The sequence below is a fragment of the Catharus ustulatus genome, chromosome 1 (genome assembly GCF_009819885.2).
Source record: "Catharus ustulatus isolate bCatUst1 chromosome 1, bCatUst1.pri.v2, whole genome shotgun sequence".
In the NCBI taxonomy this organism is placed as follows: Eukaryota; Metazoa; Chordata; class Aves; order Passeriformes; family Turdidae; genus Catharus; species Catharus ustulatus.
The window spans coordinates 162259589-162278758 of record NC_046221.1 but is presented as its reverse complement, the minus strand read 5'-3'; the positions used below and the strand labels follow the sequence as shown (position 1 = coordinate 162278758).

At 46.8% G+C, this 19170-nt stretch overlaps 1 protein-coding gene across 13 annotated transcripts in view; it reads right to left on the bottom strand.

Moving 5' to 3' along the window:
* ADGRB1 (adhesion G protein-coupled receptor B1) overlaps positions 1-19170 on the bottom strand; it is a 282349-nt gene that overhangs the window by 46069 nt on the left and 217110 nt on the right. For all 13 annotated transcript variants that reach the window (XM_033078467.2, XM_033078492.2, XM_033078475.2 and 10 more), the window contains 3 exons: positions 13925-14027; positions 9620-9770; positions 5007-5076 (listed from right to left, as the gene is read on the bottom strand). In XM_033078467.2, the coding sequence (XP_032934358.1) occupies positions 5007-5076; positions 9620-9770; positions 13925-14027 (324 nt within the window). The remainder of the gene's footprint in view (positions 1-5006; positions 5077-9619; positions 9771-13924; positions 14028-19170) is intronic.

The following is a 19170-nucleotide window of genomic DNA, read 5'->3' as shown; positions in this document are numbered from 1 at the left end:
AGTTTGTTTCTTTGTAGTGCTGTATTTCTATTTTAATTTCCCTAGTAAAGAACTGTTATTCCTAATTCCCGTATCTTTGCCTGAGAGCCCCTTGATTTCAAAATTATAATAATTTGGAGGGAGGGGTTTACATTCTCCATTTCAAAGAGAGGCTCCTGCCTTTCTCAGCAGACACCTGTCCTCCAAACCAGGACAGAACAACAGGAATTGTGAAGGTGAGATCACACAGCACCGAGCACTGATCCCTTCTGACTGCCTGCCCCCCTGCCACAGCCCTTCATCCAAGCATTGCTGAGGCTGTCAGAGGTGCTGGCTGCCAGCAAGGGAAAGGAAAGGGTGAAGGGATATCCAAGAGGCAGAACTGACAGCAAACCCCAGCCTGGTGGAGATGCTTTTAGCCTCGTGCCTCCAAGGCACAGAAATATTTGCATTTTGCTAAGAGGTTCCCTTGTACTTTCCAAGGGATCTCTTCAGTGATTTTTTAAAACAAAATTATCACTGGAAGGGGGGAAGTGAATGGTTTAACAATTCCTAAGCAGAGTTTCCTCAACTGACAGCAGCTCTTGTGTTGAGCACAAAAAAACCTTTTTACAAACTGATCTTTTTGTGACTCTGCCGTGGCACAGATGGGAGGTGGTGGCTTTTGTGCTGGTCCTGGGAAGGGCTGGCTTCCACTGAGCCCTGTTCACACTGTCCAGCCGTGCCAGCAACAGCTCTCATCTCAACCCTGTGTAAAATTAGGCAGCACCAACAAAACATTTTGTATCATTGATATTACAGCTGGGAAATCAGGGCTGGCCTGATTTATACCAGCGTTTATCCAGAGATTAACCCAGAAGCTGCTGAGATACCTGTGGGTCACAAAAGCCCTGATGCAGTGACACTGCAGGACCCTGAGAAATGTGCTGTGTGCAGGCTCTGCTCTCAGAAAACTGATGGGCTCTCTTGTGGGGAAGGATGCGAGCTCCCAGCACCAGTGGCACAACCTCAATTATTCACTTCAAGCTTCAGGAGGTTGTTTGTGAAGCTTTAGAGGTCCAGAGGCAGTCCCTGGAGCAGCAGCTAAAAGCAGAGTTATTATTGAGGCACTCAGCCTAATCTGAGGAGGTGATCAGTGGCAGGTCCTTTAGACCTCTGGTGTCCCTCAGACTTTCTTTGAGAATGGAATTGCAGCCTCTACCCTGCCCCAGCATGCTCCAAACAACAGCAAAATCTCCTTTCAAATGCAGCTCAGACAGGAGAAAGGAAAAATCCCCTTGTTGGAGTGTCCTGAGTAATAAAGGTTGAGTGGATGGCTGCTGGGAATCACCACTCACAGCACAGCACAGACACACCCCAAATCCTGCAGCACATATTCAATTTTTAATCTGAACCTCTCTCTCCCTCCTCAGCTTAAAATTCAGTGCAGTCTGGCCAGCTAAATGGTAAATATTAAACATACTACAAGCTCCCTAAACCTACCACTGGCTCTGATCTCTCTGCATTACAGCTTGGAGACACAGCCAGGCCTTTGATGGGACAATTCTTGGTGGGACAAACCCCCTCCTGCTGCTCAGTTGTGTTTTCACTGTTAGAGAAAAGCTTCATCCCATGTACAATTTGAAAAAAAAAAAACAACAAACCAGGACCAAAGAGGGTGAAATCCTGCTGAGGTCCCAGGCTGAACATCCTGATGGGATTTATTCCAATGTGGTTGGGCCACCTTTGGCAGTTCCAGCCTCAAGACACATCACACATTTCACACCCTGCCCCTTCCACCAGCTTTGCCCTGAGAGTCTTTAACACCAGGATTAATTCTGCAATGCCTTCAACACTTGCAGCTGTCCCCAAAATGCCCTGGTGGCCATGTCCTCTTGGGTGGATGTCAGGGGTTTTTTTTACCACTGTGAGTGGGATGAGAGAAAAAAAACCAAAAAAACCCCCAAAAAACCCAAAACCAAACTGCTGTTGAGTGTTTAATTCTGTGCTTACCTAAATATCAGAGCCCTGTTTTGACTCAATGTCCACCTCCACCATGGGAGCTCATGCTCTGCTCTTGGGACCCAGAAACTGTAGGGTTGGAAGATGCTTTAAAAGGCTCTGTGTGCTTTATGTTTATTTGGGTTTTTCAAAGTCCCTTGTGGTTTATCTTGTCACCTCTTATCCCCTCTGTCCCAGGGAGGGATGTGCTGTGATTAAAGCTCTTCCTTCCTTCTGCAAACTGGAAATATTGGGCCTTGCAAGCCTGCAGTGCCCACTTGAAATGCCCCAGGAGTGCCCAGTGGAGACAAATCTGGGCTGAAAGGACCTTAAAGACTGCAGGGACACCTTCCACCATCCCAGGTTGCTTCAAGCCCCATCCAACCTGGCCTTGGACACTGACAGGGATCCAGGGGCAGCCACAGCTTCTCTGGGAAATCTGTGCCAGAGCCTCACCACCCTCACAGGGAAGAATTTCTTCCCAATATCCAAGCTAAAGCTCAAATTTTGGAGTTCAGCTCTGAAATTGCTGCTGTGCAGTGCTGACTTTGCTCTGCAGGAGAGGTAAAACCAAGGGCCTCCCCACACAGAAATGCAGTAGAGGCTTTTTAAGCCTTTCTGAGCAGGAAAATAGGAGTGTGAATGCATTCCAGTCTTTTGGGGTGCCCTGCCCAGCTGGGCCCACAGCAAAATTTGTTCTGTGCTTTAAAATGCACCAAAGTGTAAATGTAACTCTCATTACAGAGATGTTCCATTTTATTCAGCATCATGGCTCGTGAATCCACCACTCAGTGCAACTCTGGCTCTTGGCAAAGTCAATTCCAGCAGGAATTCAGAGAATCATGGAATGGTTTGGGCTGGAGGAGACCTGAAGGATCATCCCAGGTTGCTCCAAGCCCCATCCAGCCTGGCCTTGGACACTTCCAGGGATCCAGGGGCAGCCACAGCTTCTCTGGGCACCCTGTGCCAGGGCCACCCTCACAGAGAAGAATTTCTTCCCAATATCCAATCTGAATCTGTCCTCCTTCAGCTCAAAGCCATTTCCCCTTGTCCTGTCACTACATGCCCTTGTCAAAATCCCTCTCCATCCTTCTTCTATGTCTTGTAGGTCCTGGAAGGCATCAACGTGTGGAATTATAACAGGATAGCAGCGTTGGGGATGTCTGATGGGATCTTTGAGCTTGAGAGGAACTGTTGTTCTTCTCATGATTCTAGTGGGACTCACCAGCTTCACCCCACAGTGGGAAATGTGGAAAGGAGGCAAAAGGAGGGACCACAGAGCCATGGAATATCCCAGAAAAGGATCACTGAAACCAAACTGGACTTGCTGGAGCATGAAGGCCACCACAATTTTGGTGACAACCATCCTGACAGCAGAGCTGGGGTCCTCCTCCATCCCCTGGCAGCCAGCCCTTGGTGAGTGACAGAGTCTTCAGGGCTGAAAGGAGTCGGAGCAAAAGGAGGAGAGCTGCTGTGACCAGGCAACCCCTGGGAGCTCTGGAAAGTCAGCCCAGCCTCTTGGCCACCTCACCCTGTGCCAGCTGAGAGCAAAGCAGGAGCCCAGCAGGTTTTGTCACACGCTGACACCCTCCTGGCTGCAGTCTGCAGGGTGGGAGATGCTGGCACAGTGCTCCAGGGCAGAAAACAGGGAATGTTTTCCTGCACGTTCCTCCCCTCCCCGCCCAGGCACTTTTGTGTTGTCAGCATTGACCAAAAAGCTCTTACACGTTTTTGACAGAGCCACAAAGGTTGTTGCACCAATTCCCACCAGTCTATAAACAAAGAAAGAGAAGCAGGAATATCCAGGACCTCCCTCCCACCTCCCTGAGGTTTGTTCTTTATGAATTGTTCTCGTGGATGCGCCAGAAGCAGACGACCCACAGAAAATCCAAAGGGAATTAATTTGGGATCTTGGTGATGTTTCTGCAAACCAGGCTGTGTTTTGTGCCCTTCTGAGTCACACAACAACCAGTGGGTCCCTCTCCACCAGCATCCTGATGCCAGCCCAGACTCCAGGAATTCTGGATTTGTACTGAGAAATCCACAATCCTGAGCCCTCTGTCATGCAAGAACTCGGGATGCAAAGCAAACAGAAAACGCTGCTGTGCTGTTTCAATTCTCCCTGCAATTAAAATGCAAACCCTGGGCCATTTGGCCGTGGGTGTGCAGGATGTGGTGGGAATTGAGGGAGAGCAGGAGGTTCCACATGACATTTCCTCAGTGGGACGATTGCAGCCTCATCTGCTGCTCTGCTGGCCACATCAACAGCTCCAGTCTCCAACATCACCCGTGTGGGCTGCAAACCTCTGCCCAGGAAGGCTCTGGAAAATGATGGGATGCAGTAGGGAAGAGCCTGACTTATTGCTACATAAAATATTATCCTCAAACTGTCACTATACATGAAATTTCTGAGGTTTTTAACAGCACAGGGAAGAAATATTTTCTCTTTTTTCCTTTTTCATTTAAAATCATACTAATGCTCAGCTCTGAGTGAGCCTAGCCTTGCCTTAATGCATTTTTTACCTCTTCCATTATTTCTTTTCTGTTTTCCCTCCCACCTTATGAACACATAAAATCTTCCTAAAGACAAAACCTGTGCAATTTGGAAAACAGGCAAACACAGGCTGCTGTCAGAACCTTGGTTTGCACAAGCCAGGCTCATTCTGTTGCCTAAAACTGAGCTACCTTGAAAATGTGGGGACAATCAAGCACAAAAACAGATTAAAAAAAAAGATGGCTTTAATTTTTAAACATCCTTAACTTTAAATATTCCACACTTTCCCCCTTTAAAAATGCATTAAAAAGCTCTAAGTGGAAGGTATTTAGATCAAAGTGAGGCCACAAATACAACAGTTAAACCTAATTAGTCCCTAGGAACTTGTTTTTAAAGGAACACACCATCCAGCTTGGTCAGATGATGGATTGAGGAGGCAGGGATGCAGGAATTGTCCTGCACATGGAAATTGAGCTCCCAGCCTGCCTCCTGTGGGTCAGTGACAAAAAGGATGGAGGATAAAACAAGGGGAGAAAAGGAATTCTTCACTCACTAGTTCACGGTGCCGTATCCCTTGGCTTTAGTAAATCCCACGGAAATGGCAACCACCAAGGCAGGGAGCCCTATGGAAATCAAATAGGAGAAACTGGTCATTAAATCACATGTGCAGCCCTTCTCCCACCCCATATTTCCCCTTTTTCCCAGACTTATTCCAGCACCATCCATTGCAGCCCGGCTCTGTGGCACAGACTGAGCTCAGGACCCTCAAAACTAGAAGCAAGAACTTTAAATGCCTCTGTTATTGAAATAAATCTCATGAGCTGCAATCAGCTCCTGCCCTGCTGTGGTCTCAGCAGTCGTGGGGAGTTCTTTCAGTAGATTCAGATGTATAAAATTGATTTATTTTATTCTTAGGTACTTCATGGTGTCTCTGAAGTTGGACTATTCAGCCACACCCCAACTCCAAGAACACAAAGATTTAGAGCTTTGTTTGCACTCAGTGTAGGGTGAGCAGCCCAGGTTCAAATCTGCCCCAAATGAGACAGAAAAGGAAATTAAAACTGAGTTTCCCTATCCCAAACAGGTCCCCCAAGATCTGTAATGGAGCAGGTTCCTCTGAACAACAATGAGAAAGAGTTTCAGGTCTCCTCCAGGATCTGTGGAGGTTCAAAGTCCAGCTGTCCCCTTTCCCTAAAGAAATGCCTGGAGATCAGCTCATAACATCGGGTGCTTCAGCTCTGGAGGTCTCCATGTGGCTTTTTATAGCCCTCCTCCTTGTGGCAGGAGGAATTAAGCAGTCTCAACACTAAAGATGGGAAAATCCCATTAAGAATCAGCGGGATCAGTAGGCAGCTGGGAGCTGCAGAGGTCACGGCAGGTGACTGCAGGAGATCCCAGGAATGTGCAGGCACAGCTTCCAAACACCATTCCCCTGGGAAGGGGAGCCCTCAGCAACACAAATCATCCCAGGGTTGATTAATGGTGAGTTTCTGCAGCAGCTGGGAGCCACAGGGCTGAAATGTGGAGCATTTGAGGGTTATCCTGCAGGGAAGTGCTTCTCTTCCCACATGAGATTTCCAAGCACAGGTCACATTTCATCAGTCCAAACCCAACAGGCAGTGAGTTTAAAAAGCATCTCTTTTGATATTCATTTCCATTTTCCTTTCCCTTTCCTTTCCTTTCCTTTCCTTTCCTTTCCTTTCCTTTCCTTTCCTTTCCTTTCCTTTCCTTTCCTTTCCTTTCCTTTCCTTTCCTTTCCTTTCCTTTCCTTTCCTTTCCTTTCCTTTCCTTTCCTTTCCTTTCCTTTCCTTTCCTTTCCTTTCCTTTCCTTTCCTTTCCTTTCCTTTCCTTTCCTTTCCTTTCCTTTCCTTTCCTTTCCTTTCTCCTTCCCCTTTTCTTTCCTTTCCCCCTTCCTTTTTTTTATTTTTTTCCCTTTTTCCTTTCCCTTTTTCTCATTCCTTTTTCCTCTCCATTCCTCTTTTTCTCATTTTTTTTCCCCGCTGACTCTTGCTCCTCTCCCTGAGCCTCCTTCACACCTCATCCTGGATAAATCCTGCATTCCCTATGGTGCCATCAATGCAGCATCCCACAGGAGGGAACCACACAGGGAAGGACATTTTCAGGAATACAGCTTGGTGCAAGAGACCCTGGGAAAGAGGAAATTTGGCAAAGACTCCACCAAAAATAGCAACTCGTTCTTTGCAAAACGCTTTTCTCCGACGTGGTAATTATGCAGAAATCCAGAGTGGGGCTGTGAACTTGGCAGCTCCAGGCTGAACTTGGCTCGCTCCAAGGTTGGGTAAAAGCCTCAGTTTGGGCTGGGAATGGGTCTGGACAAGGAGCAGCTACTCCAAGTGGTAGCTATGTTGTAGTAGTTAAGCCAAAGAGCATCATAATGAGAGGGGCAGAGCTGTCAGCAGTCTGAGCAAAGTTAGGTGGGATTAGATTGAAAAAATCCCCACCTAAAACATCCAAATTTTACTCTGATTTTTTTATTATTATCAAGGTATTTATTCCTAACTGGCCTGCTCCATGTACCTGCTGTGGCACAGGCAGTACCAGCAAGGCTTTGGGGGCTTTCTGCACAAAGGGAATTTAACACTCACAGCTCCAAGCAAACCCATTCAAAACCTCTTTCAAAGAGTTTTGTACTTCCAGGTCACAGGAGAATCAGGCCATGTGTTAATCATGTTCCACTAGAGAAGATGTTTGCTAATAACTCCCAAGAGCCATTCTTGTTATAAATAGCTGAAGACCCACTCAGAGGCTGAGCTATGGCAGCATTAAAAATCCAGCTGTGGAAACTATAACAGGGTCATAAAAATCCTGACAAAAAATATTTCTTCTTTATTGGGGCTAAAATATGATGACTGAGTTGTTCCCAGGGAACAGTTTATCTGTCTGTTCTAAATCAGAGAACATCCTGAACTGAAAGGATCCACAAGGATCAAGTCCAGCTCCTGACCCTGCACAGGATCACCCAAAAAATCACATCATGAACTTGAGAGCATTGTCCAAGCACGGACAAGAATTATTATTACTACTAATAATTATTATTACTAATAATTTTAAAATCATACTGCAAAGTTGCACATCCAAGGAGACCAAAGACATACAAAATAATCCTCCCTACTGCTGAAATTCTCTGCAGCTTCAATGAGCTACAGCTGAGAGCAGCTGAGAACTTGGCAAAGACGTCTCCAACGACGGCTTAGAGAAATGCAAATGTGCAAAGAGGGGAAAGGGGGGAGAATCAGCCCATGACAAAGTGAATTGTGCTAATTATTTCAGATTATGCTCTTTAAAACATATTTTCGGCTTCTTTCCTCTTACAAGTGCCATTAATCCCAGCTCTACAGCTGAAGTCTAGCAGGATGCTAAATATCCAAAATTCCCTTGCTGCCTTAATAGGCAAGAGTGTTCTTCATTTCTTGTCCTAACCTACTCCAAATGGTTATTATGCATCATTTATCAGCAGTGCATCCTAGCTCAGAGCTGACTACATTTTACTAGCACTGCAAATTATGCTTCTACACATGTAGGGGGATTTTTTTTTTTTTTTTAATCTGTACAGACTACAAATGTGAACGCTGCTCATCCAAAATTCCCTTGGCTAACACACCCATCTGTCCCAGCTTTTACAAATCAGGGGGGGTAAAAAAATCCCTTTTTATTACCTAGGAAAGCTATTAGTCTGTTACATTTGATATCCCTGATGTTGCTGGAGTCACCAAGGAGGTATAAACACATGCATGAGCACACCCAGGCTCCTGCAGCCTGTGCTCTGCAGGTATTGTGGTTCTGCTCCTGCTAACACACAAACCCTGGATTTTAATAACACAATTTATTCTCTGTTGTAAGCAAAAGCTTAGGAGGGAAAACTTAAAGGGATGAAGGTGCCGCAACGAGGACGGCTCTTGATGTGCCAGAATAAATCACATCAGGGTGCTTGGTAAGCACCAGAAATCTCTTGCCTGGGGTGAATTGTGAGACTTCAGTTGTAAAATGAGACATTAATGGAGCTCAGCCACACTCCTTTCCTTCCCTTGCCTCCTCACTTCTCAGCAACTTTTTGTGCCGCCGCTCCTTACAAACACACCCTTGTTATCACTTTGAAAGCCCAGGTTTATGGGTTTGTATTTGTTTTCTACTACAGAATGCATCATTTAAGGCTAATAAATTAAACATACGGCAGAGGCAGAGGGAGAAAAATTAGTTACAAGCATCTGCAGCAGTCTCGCAGTTTATTTGTCTCCAAAAGGCGCTGCTGCCATGGAGACAGGATTTCAGAGTTTGCTCCACTCCAGGTTGCTCTGCAGAATCTTAGAACTGTTAAATCATTGAGACTGAAAAGACCTCGAGGATCATTGAGCCCAACCAGGTCCAGCACTAAACTATGGCCCTAAATGCCACTTCTTCATGGGTTTTGAGTGCTCCCAAGGTTGGTGATTCCACCACTTCCCTGGGCAGCCTGTTCCAACGCTTGGTCTTCCTTTCAGTGATGAGGTTTTCCCTAAAATCCCATCTAAACCTCCCCTGGTGCAACTGGAGCTGTTTCCTCTTGTTCTATTATTTTTACCTAGGAGCAGGTGCCCCCTCTGGTTGCACCAGAGCTGCACTGGAGCTGTGCAGAGCCAGAAAGTCCCTTCTGATCCTTCTTTTCTCCAGGCTGAGCTCCCTCAACCACTTCTGGTGCTCCAGACCCTTCCCCAGCTCCATTGCCATCTCTGGACATTTTCCAGCACCTCCATGTCCTTCTTAGAGAGAGGAGTCCAAAACTGACCCCACAATTCAAGCAGTGCCCAGCATAAAGGGACAATCCTTGTTCCGGTCCTGCTGACCACAGCTCTGCAGATCCAGGCCAGGATTGCCCTGGCTGGTGTCATGTACCAACAGAACACATCCAACACGGAGAGAGACAGGCAGAGAGAGAAAAGTAGAAAGCAAGAAACAGACCCAACCCCAGGAGAAACCACCCCTGGAGCGCCCTCTGAAACCTGAACTCAGCTCCTCTATTTTCAGCTGCTCTGGGCAGGAGGTTCAACTTATTTTAAACCATTTCAGCCCTTCTTGGAGCCCCTGCAAGGGTTCCAAGCACACTCCAGAGGAGCAGCAGCCCTTCCTGCAGCCTGTCCCTTGTCTGCTCCGCAGCCCGCGGGTCCTCACCCCATCCGAGACACAAGAAGCGCTTGCGGATGATGCGGTTCCGTAACCGGCCCGTCACGGCCATGTAGGACTGCCAGGCCTCGGTCAGCACCCAGCAGAAAGAGGAGAGGAAGAAGAAGTGCAAGAAAGCCGCCACCAGCGTGCAGATCACCTGCAGAGAGGAGGAAAGGAGGACACGTGAGAGGAGCGGCAGGCGGAGAGAGCGGCAGGGAGCGAGAGGAAGGCGTGGGAGACCAAACCGAACCGGGCTCTGGAAGGAAAAGTCATGAAATAATGTTTAAGAGGGGGCAGGCTGCTCCATAAGCTTTGACCTAAGACCAAAGCTTTAAATTTAAGTACTATGTGGAAATCAGCTGCTCTGAAGGATGAGCTTTAGGGTAAGGTCATGGTTAACAATTTAGAATTATAGAATTGTTTGAGTGGGGAGGGACCTTAAAGATCATTTAATTACAACCCCCCCAAAACAGGCAGCAACACCTTCCACTAGAAGTCTGAGCACACACCCCATCCTGGTGCTTTCTTGGCTTCAGCAGGATGTATTTAATTTCCAAAACATCCAAACTATTGCCATGATCCTTGCAAGGCAGGGGGGATGGAGCGGTTAGTTAACAGTGCACTAATCTCAGCTCAAAAGGTTTGCAAAGTACCACGTCCCTGGCAGCCCAGGCATGGAAATGAAATCTGAGGAAGGCAATTTGGATGGTGCCCCTGCCAGAAAAACAGGGCTGAGTGAAAGAGTTAAGCTGTGAGAGCTGGGTGAAACCACGGCTGCCAGGAGCTGGGAAAGGACTGCAAACATGAGGGCACAGTTGTCCAAGAGCACATAACTACCAGCAGACAGGAGAAAAAAAAAAAAAGAAAGAAAAAAAGAAAGAAAAACCCCTTAGATTAGAAAGAATTTCATAATGGTGAGCTCTACGACTTGGTGGGGAAATCTCACAAGGGAAATGCAGGCAGCTTAAGCCATTTAAAATTAAACTGAGGAAAGAACTGGCAAATGCATTATGAAGAACAATCCCGGAGTGCCAGGGAGATGGACTGGAAAGCTGACAAGCTCGTCTTTGTTTTAACTCAGCAAGGCCAAATCTTTCACTGGTGCAAATTGGTGCCGCTCTGTTTCACTCAGCCAGTTTTCCCCCCATCTGTGAGCTGAAAACTGTGAATCAATGTACTCAAGAAGAAAGTAATGGGAAGAAATTCCAGTGGCTCCCGAGGAGAAGGCAGAGCAAATAGATTTAAAAAGTGACTCTGGATGATAAAAAGAAAAAAAAAAATAGAAAAAAAAAGGCTTCAGGCATTTGGGAAGGGGGAGGTTTATAATCAAGAATTTCTTTGCTTTGAGTTATATGGAGAAACATGGACTTGGCTTTACGGTCAATGAACCTTTCTCTTTTGTCTCTTTTTTCAACCACCAGCATCTTTCAAGCCAGAGCTCTCATGTACAGAGTGGCTTTTATCATGATTTTATCGGATTGCTCTCAATTCATCCACTGGCATCACCAGACGTTATCAGAGGCTGTGAATAAAAGCAAGCTCGTGTGTTCCCTGAGATAGGAACTCTCTTTTTTGTTCCAGATTTGCATTTGACACCAAATCCCTCCGTATTCTGCTTAAAAGTGGATTTGGGATGACAATTTGGTACAAATAACACAGTTCAATATGATAATGTCCAGTCATTTTCACATTTTACAAGAATCCTTACAAAAGGTGGTTCCTATTCATCAGCTTACAAACCCTATATGAATCAGCAACAAACACAGGATGCTTTCTGGAATGGATTTTAAGAGATTGTTATTTTAGAGCCCTTTTCTTTTTTGACTGACATCAGGTACAACACTGTTCACACTGCCTTTTTGATTTTCTTTCAAACCAACACAATTCTTCCTTGTAAAGGGGAGAGACAAAAGCTTTGCTTTACAATTGTACACCACAGAGATACATTTGAGTTTGTTTTTGGTTTTTTTTTTATTTTTTTTTCTTCAAATGAGTAGCTTTGATAGGAAGGGAAGAAGAGAGGAGAGGAAGGCAACAGAAACATGCACATCTCAGCTGGACCAGGATGAACTCATCGCCTCAAATGAACTTGGCCAACCGATAGGCAAGCAAATATTTGCTTCTGCAACCTCTGCTGCAGGTTTTCCCTTCCTTGTGGGGAAAACCAAACATCCCCATGAAGGGGTAAGCACAGGGATATGATCTCCCAAGATCCAGAAGAGTTTGTCAGTCTGTCAAAGCCATTAGCTCTTGTTTTCCCTTAAGAGGAGAAATCTGTTCCCTTCCAGCACAAGCCTCGGAGACACGGCCACTTCCTGCAGCATCCCTTTCCTTTGTATCCCTGCATTGCTGACTGTAATTTTTTTTTAGCCTTTTCCCAGGCCTTTCATCTTCAAAAAGCTTAGCAAATCCAGGCGTGGAATCTCGCCTTTGAGGTTACATGGATGGAAATCCAGAGAGAATTTGACATTTCCAGGGAAGCCGATACCGCAGAAATCTCCCGGAGAAGCCGCAATTGTAAATCAATCACCAAGGCGCTCTATTATCGATAATTGAATGTGAATAAAATCTTAATTTACACTCCTTCGTCTCTCCTCTGTATAGTTTTCTTTCTCTCTCGCCTGCCAGAGACTGTTTACTAGATGGCTGAGAGGAAATCCAAGAATAACCTTTCTATTTCTGGGGTTTCATGCATATGGATGTGCAAAGAGCTAATCTGCCTCCTGCCATCGCTGCTGGGAGCTCTGAGTCCCCACCAACAGCTCCCACAGTGAACTCCTGGAATCATGGGACAAAAAAAACCTCCAGGGAGAACCTGGGTTCATAACTGGGCTGTGGTGGGGGTGGGAGAGGAGGAACACGTCCAGCTCCTGTCCTGAGGTGAAGAAGAACCACCAAAGAGGAGGTCCAGCTGTGGTTTGTCCTGTTGAGCATCCCTCAGTGTTTTATTCCATGGAAAGAAGCTCCCAGCACATGTTTGGTGTGGCAGAAAACTCAACCAAGGAAAGCAGGAGCTTGGGTCACCCTCTCTCCACCTCTTGCCAACCACATTGGGAATGGAAGACAGCTCTGCTCTGGGAAGGGAGTTTCTGGAAAGCTTTTCCTAAAACAACCTAACCCCAACCCAAAGGGCCTTCCATAGGAATGAGTCCCTGATTCACTAAATCTTTCAGCTTCTCTGAAGGAAACATAAAATCATAGAATGGGTTGAGTTTTGGGAGGGATCTTAAAGATCATCTCATTCCAACCCTCTGCCATGGGCAGGAAGATTTTCTCTTTGCTCAAAGCTTTGTTCAACCTTGCCTTGAACACTTCCAGAGTTGGGGCATCCAGAATTTCTCTGTTCCAGTGCCTCACCACCCTCATGGGGAAGAATTTCTTTCTGATATGCTTCCAACAGTGACATTGTGCTCATGTTGCCAAAGCAGGGGCTCAAAAAACCCAGCTGGTCTCTGGTTCCTGTTAACCAATAACTAATTTTTGACTTCTGATTGTGATTTTGGCAGCAGAAAGAGTGGAGGAGGCATTTTGCCTCACGGTTTTTGGCACAACAGAGTTATCATGGTCAGAGCATTTGAGAAGAGGGGGAAATTTACAAGAGGAAAATACTAATGGTGAGCAGTGATTTGTCATGACAGACATCAACAGAGAACCTGAAAGTGCTCGAGCTGGAAAAAAGTCATGGAGGCAACCCATGCCTCTCCAGCTGGGTCTGTGGGAAGAGAGTAACCAGTGCTCATGGCTTGGAAAACCACACTGGGTCTTGTCTGGATTTCTGGAATCACTCTGGAATCTGCTCCGAGTCCCTCGTGGCCCTGCAGTGCTCATGGTGCATCTGGCAAAGCATCCCCAAAAAATGCTGGACAGTTTTGTGCCTGTGTTCATTAACATCTGCTAAGTACTTTCAGCTCAGAGTACAAAAACTGCTGGAGAAATAAATGTAAAGCTGAGAGGTTGTTTGTTTGGGGTTTTTTTTTAAAGCCTTTTCTCAATCTGTCTTTGTAATTTTTTTGAAAATAAAATGGTTAAAGCCTTGCAAATCACCACGCTTCTTCACCGTGCCATGTGCCAGCTACTCTAGGCAGATATTCAAAAATATCACATTGGTTTTAATCAAAGCCCTGAGGATGCTGACAAATTATCAAAGAGAGAGCGAGAGAGAAAATTGAAATCTGCCATTTAGCCGTGTCTTTGACATGTCGCTAATTAACAGATGGAGGAAAAATGAGGAAGTGCTGCCTGAATGGATCATTTCAGCGCTAAATCAGGGGGAAAGCAAACAAATAAACAAAGCCCCAGCGGATCCCTCACCTTATTGCGGGTCTGGGTCTGTCCGATCAGGATGAGAGCGTTGGAGGAGATGATGGAGAGGCAGAAGTTGATGAGGATGACGGAGCGCTCCGAGCGGATGTACCTGCAGGGAGAGAAGAGGGGACACCCACCCTGTCACAGCCTGCCCTGGGTGACCCCTGAAAAGCAGCAATCCAGGCCAGGCTCTACAGAACTGCCAATTTCCTGCAGGTTTTATGTGCTAGCCAGGCAAGAACAAGGGGGAAAGGAAGGGGGAGAAGATGTCTCCATCATCCCCCATCAATGCTGGAGTTAGGAGCCAACAAACGAGGGGCCAGCCTAGTCTGAGCCCCTCCTAAAACAGTAGAGTGCTGCAAATCTTCTTCAGCTCTGCCTACTTGAAACGGGGGCTTGAAAAGGAGCTTGAAAGAAAACAAACAGGCAACACACGGAGAAGATTCCCAACCAAGAGCAACGGGCATGCTGGCGATGGAAGCAGATTACAAACACATGCACCTTGACAACAAAGTGTGTGTGATTCAGCATTCCCCTTCCTTCAGCCTAACAACCCCTCCTGGGGTGACAAGCATTGAGAAGCATTTCTGCCTTTTAATTTTTTTTATTTATTTAATTTTTTTTTTGTACCACTTCTCCAAACTAGGCCAAATACATAACTGCAGCTGTGGGTTTGGGACACCAGGGACAGCAGTCAGGGAACTGTTGCCTTCAGCACCTTGCAGGAGCCAGCAATTTGTCATTTCTGATTTGCAGCACAGCACCAGGCTCGCTGCCGAGGTAAGTGCACCACAATTAATTCAAACCACTGGCGACGGAGGGGAATTTCTTTGGAGGCACTTTTATGTACCCAATAAAACAAAAAGGGAACTGCAGAGGTGCAAGTCCTCAAGGATTGACTCAAGACCTGACCACACCAACATTCACACACGTGAATTATCTCAGAGATGCTGCAAGTGCCCTGCCTGAATGCCAGATGAGTGAAGAGGAGATGCTGATGCTTATATAAATTAGAAACAGATGTATTAATCAACCAGCTCATCCCTGGAGGCTAATGCAGGATTATTTCCTATATTCCAGCACATCAACTATTTATGTTGGGAATTTAATTTCATTAATTAATTTTAGCGAGAGTGAGTTGGTCGTGCCTTGGCTGCAGAGTTTTGAGTTTCTGATGAGGAGGGCAGGACAGGTTTGCTGCACATGTGTGCTCTGCCAAGGGTAAATCTGTGCTCTAGCCCTAAGGGAGGCTGTAAAACTTTGATTTTTCAACTTCTCCTTGAGCTGTACCTTCAGACAAACACGAATGGTGAAGATATGTTTTCCTGGATGCGAAAAAACAAAACAAAAAACAAACAAAAAAACCCAAAAAACCAAAAAGCAAACAAAAAAACCCCACAAAAAAAAACAAACAAACAAAAAAAAAGCAAAGGTAGCTTGAACTCCTATTTAATCTATTGGAAATGTGGTTTATGGCAACTTCTCCCTGCAACTCTCCCAGCCCCAGAACAGGCTGCAAAATTCAGGATCTCAGCTCAGCATGAAACTGGGTTGACAGTGAGCTTCTGATTCCTTCCAGAGCCAAGCTGAACCCAAATTTCCTAGTTTCACTGGGCTCTAAACAATGCTGGGCATCACCTGGACTCTGCTCCATTTGTGACTGGAGGGTACTGAGACCTCAGTCTTGTTATGCTTTGACTGTGTGAAGTAAAACATCAAATTTCCAGCCAGTAGTTTCTATGGGGTAGAAAAGGAGATTTGGGCTCTGCCCTGGTGGGAAGAAGATGTAATAAATCTGTGCAGCAACACTGTGATCCCACTGCTATTAGCATGAACTTCTGAAGTCTCCACTGGTCAGAAAAAGCTAAGAAATGAATTAAACATAAGTCTGTATTTTAATGTAAGGGGAGAGAATCCAGCTGTCTTCAGACTTTTTTCCCCTTAAGCCCCCTTAAACCAACTCTCCTTTTTCCCTGCTTCTCTTCACACCCTGAGAATTTATCTTGTTCTCCAGATCCCTGAACCTCCAAAGAACAAGATGTGGATTGGCAATGAATAGAATCAGAATAATTTAGGTTGCGGGGGGTGAAAAAAAACCTCCCAAGTTCCCAATCCAATGCTATGCCCAAAAAAAGGACTGATTTCCAAGTCAGATCAGGTTTCTCAGGGTCTCATCTGATTGAGATTTGAAAATCACCAGGAACAGAAACGCTACCACTTCTCTTGGCTGACTTATTACAGCACTAAACTGCTTAACTTAACTGCTCTTGTGGTGAAGGATTATTTTGCTTTATATCCAGCTGGGTCTTTTCCTGCTGCAGCTGGTGCCTCTAGACCTTTCCCTGCCTACCTCTGCAAGTTGTTTGGCTTCTCCATGACTGCTCTTCAACAGCCTCCTCCTCTCCAAGTTTATTCCCTTTGCCTGCTTTGATATTCTCCTGCACCCACTGGACTTGCAATGTGCTGGAACCTCTGGAATTGGGGGGAATCCAACACTGGGTCCCTTTTCAGGTGTGGCCTCAGGAGTGTCAAACATTTTTAAAGACATTAAACCATGTTGGCCACTCTACCAACCCTGGCCAGAGGTGACCAGCTCTTGATTAGGCCTCAAACCTTTGACCACTACCCTCAAATCCTGCAGGAATTCCATCCAGGTATAAAGCCAGCAATCCAGTGCATAGTTCCATGATCTGGACACAAAAATGCTTTTGCAGACTGTGTTAATAATAATGTCAAAATCCACACCAGCTGCTTCTCCCCACTGTCCATGCAAGCAGCCATCCCATCCCAAAAGGAAAAACAGGGCAGCCAGGCACAACCTGTCCTCCACAAATCCTCACCGTCCATTCCCAATCACTTCCTTGTCCATCATTCTGCCTGGAAATAACCTTTAGAGCTACTTGCTCTTTGATCATCCCAGGGGCCGTGTAGGCTGACCAGTCAGGTGTTCTCTGGATCCTCCTCCTTGCCCTTTTTAAAGGTGGGTGCAACATTTGCCTTCTCCTAGCCTCCAGGATGCTGCCCAGGTGACAGAGTGGCTCCACAGTCACACCAAACATCTCCCTCAGTGCATCCCCTGGATCTGCAAACATCCAGGCAACTTAAACAGTCCCTGTCTCTCATTTCCTTGGCAGTGGGGAGCATTTTCTTCCCTGGTTTCTGCCTCTGTGGAGGAATTTGGGTGCCTGGGAGCCAACCTTGCCAGCAGAACATTGCAGAAAGGCACTGGGTACCTTCACCTTTTCAACTTCCTTATCCATGAGGCACTTGTCCCATTCAGCACCAACGCTTTCCTGGGAAATCCTTTGGTGCTGACGAACCTCCAGAACCCATTCCTAATGCCTTCCACATCCCTGACCAGTTTCAAACACAGCTCACTCTGACCATTCTAATTCAATCCTGCATTCCTGGGCAATTCTTCCAGAGTCCTCCTTGGTAGCCTGACCTGGATTCCAAACATTTCCTTGTTAAGTTTCTGCTCAGTCAGAATGCTAAGAAGACCTCCTGCCACGCTTGCTTTTTTTCCTTCCATTTCCTCTTCTCCAGCACAGGATGCTCCACAGAAAGAAATCACCATTCCTCTCCAGACCCTCTGGCCAAAGTCAGGAATTTGTATCAAGGGAGAAAACCCATAGAACTTGATGGGTTTTGCCCAAAAACACATCTGCAGCAAAGACAGAGCTACTCCAGGGTGCTGCTTTGCTACCCCTCCACTGACACAGGGATTCTGTCTATTTATCAAAACATGTTGTACTCAGCCACAAAACTGGGGAGAACTCTTAATTTAGGGAAACTTCTGCTCCAGCCTGTGTCCTACAATCATGGAATATCCTGAGCTGGAAGGGACCCACAAGGATCATCCAGTCCAACTCCTGGCCCTGCACAGGACACCCCAACAATCCCACCCTGTGCCTGAGAGCATTGTCCAAACTCTTCTTGAGCTCTGGAATATTTGGTGCTGTGACCATTCCCAGGGGAGCCTGTTGCAGTGCTAAACCACTCTCTGAATTAAGAAATATTTCCTGATAGCCAACCTAAACTCCCCTGACACAGCTCCAGCCATTCCCTCAGGTGCTGTCACTGGTCACCACACTCTGCAGGAAGCCCTGCACCAGCTGAGAGGGATGGAAAAGGTGGGGAAAGCCTGCAGACTGCTTCTCTGCCCCCATTAGACTCCTCTCCTCTCCACAAACACTGAGTCACTGCTGCTTTCTCACCGTGCCACACACATCCCTCTTCACACAGCCACTTACTCATCCCTGCCACCTTCCACCAGGGCCAGGAGTGCCTCAGCATCCCCAGCTCCTGGGTTTAAAGGCAGTGTTAGCAGCCCCTGGAGAGCTCCTACAGCCACTCAATCAATCCTGGGGAGTGAGAAAAGCTGGGGCTGTCCTCTTGCAGGGATGCAGCCAGGCACAGAGCTCTGCCCTGCCCCACATGCTGATGGGCTGGTGGATGAGCTGCTCGATAGCAGGGATCGATCCCCTGCTATGGAAAGGTCACTGACTCCAGAGGCTGCTGAGCACAATGAGTTCAGGGATGGAAAACACATCTGAAACGCCAGTGTGTCAAGGAGCTGCTGGAAAAGAGCTGTCATTTCACCTGTTCTGACCCGAGCAGTTGGGTTTTTCCCCCCCAGTTTTCAATTTTTTTCATGCAATTCCCCCTTTTTTTCCACAGGGGTGGTGGAGCACGTGGCGCACACACAGATTGTGCCTCCAGCTGTGACCCAGGACAGCCAGCGCCCAGATGGAACAAGGTCACCCCACTCCTGTGGCCCACTGTGTCACTGACCCCTCTTGTTGAGCCTGCTAATAACACCAGAGATGCACCATCTGCAGCAGGGATTTTTGCAGCCATCTGTCTACTGGGAACTGGAGAGGGGCCACCAACAGGCCACCAACAGCCGTTGAACAGAAACAACTTCCAGTTTCCAGCGGGGCCGTGCCAAGTTGGCCGTGCCTGAAGGGATCACTTGCCTCAAAAAGCTCGTGCCATTCATGCCAGTGGCTGAGTAGGTGCCACCAAGGAGCAGCCTTTATTTGGGGCTTTTCAATGGGGAGTGGAGGGTAGATTTATTTCCTCCCTGATACGCAGCCCCAAGCTGGGATCACCTCCCTGTTACTCTGCTCTCTTTTCTTCACCGTGCTCCTCTCCCTCTTTCTCACCCTCCCTTCCTTTCTGCTTCCCATATATACAAACAAACCCTAGCTGGGCAAAATTCTGGGAAAGCTTCCAGATTGTCAGCCTCA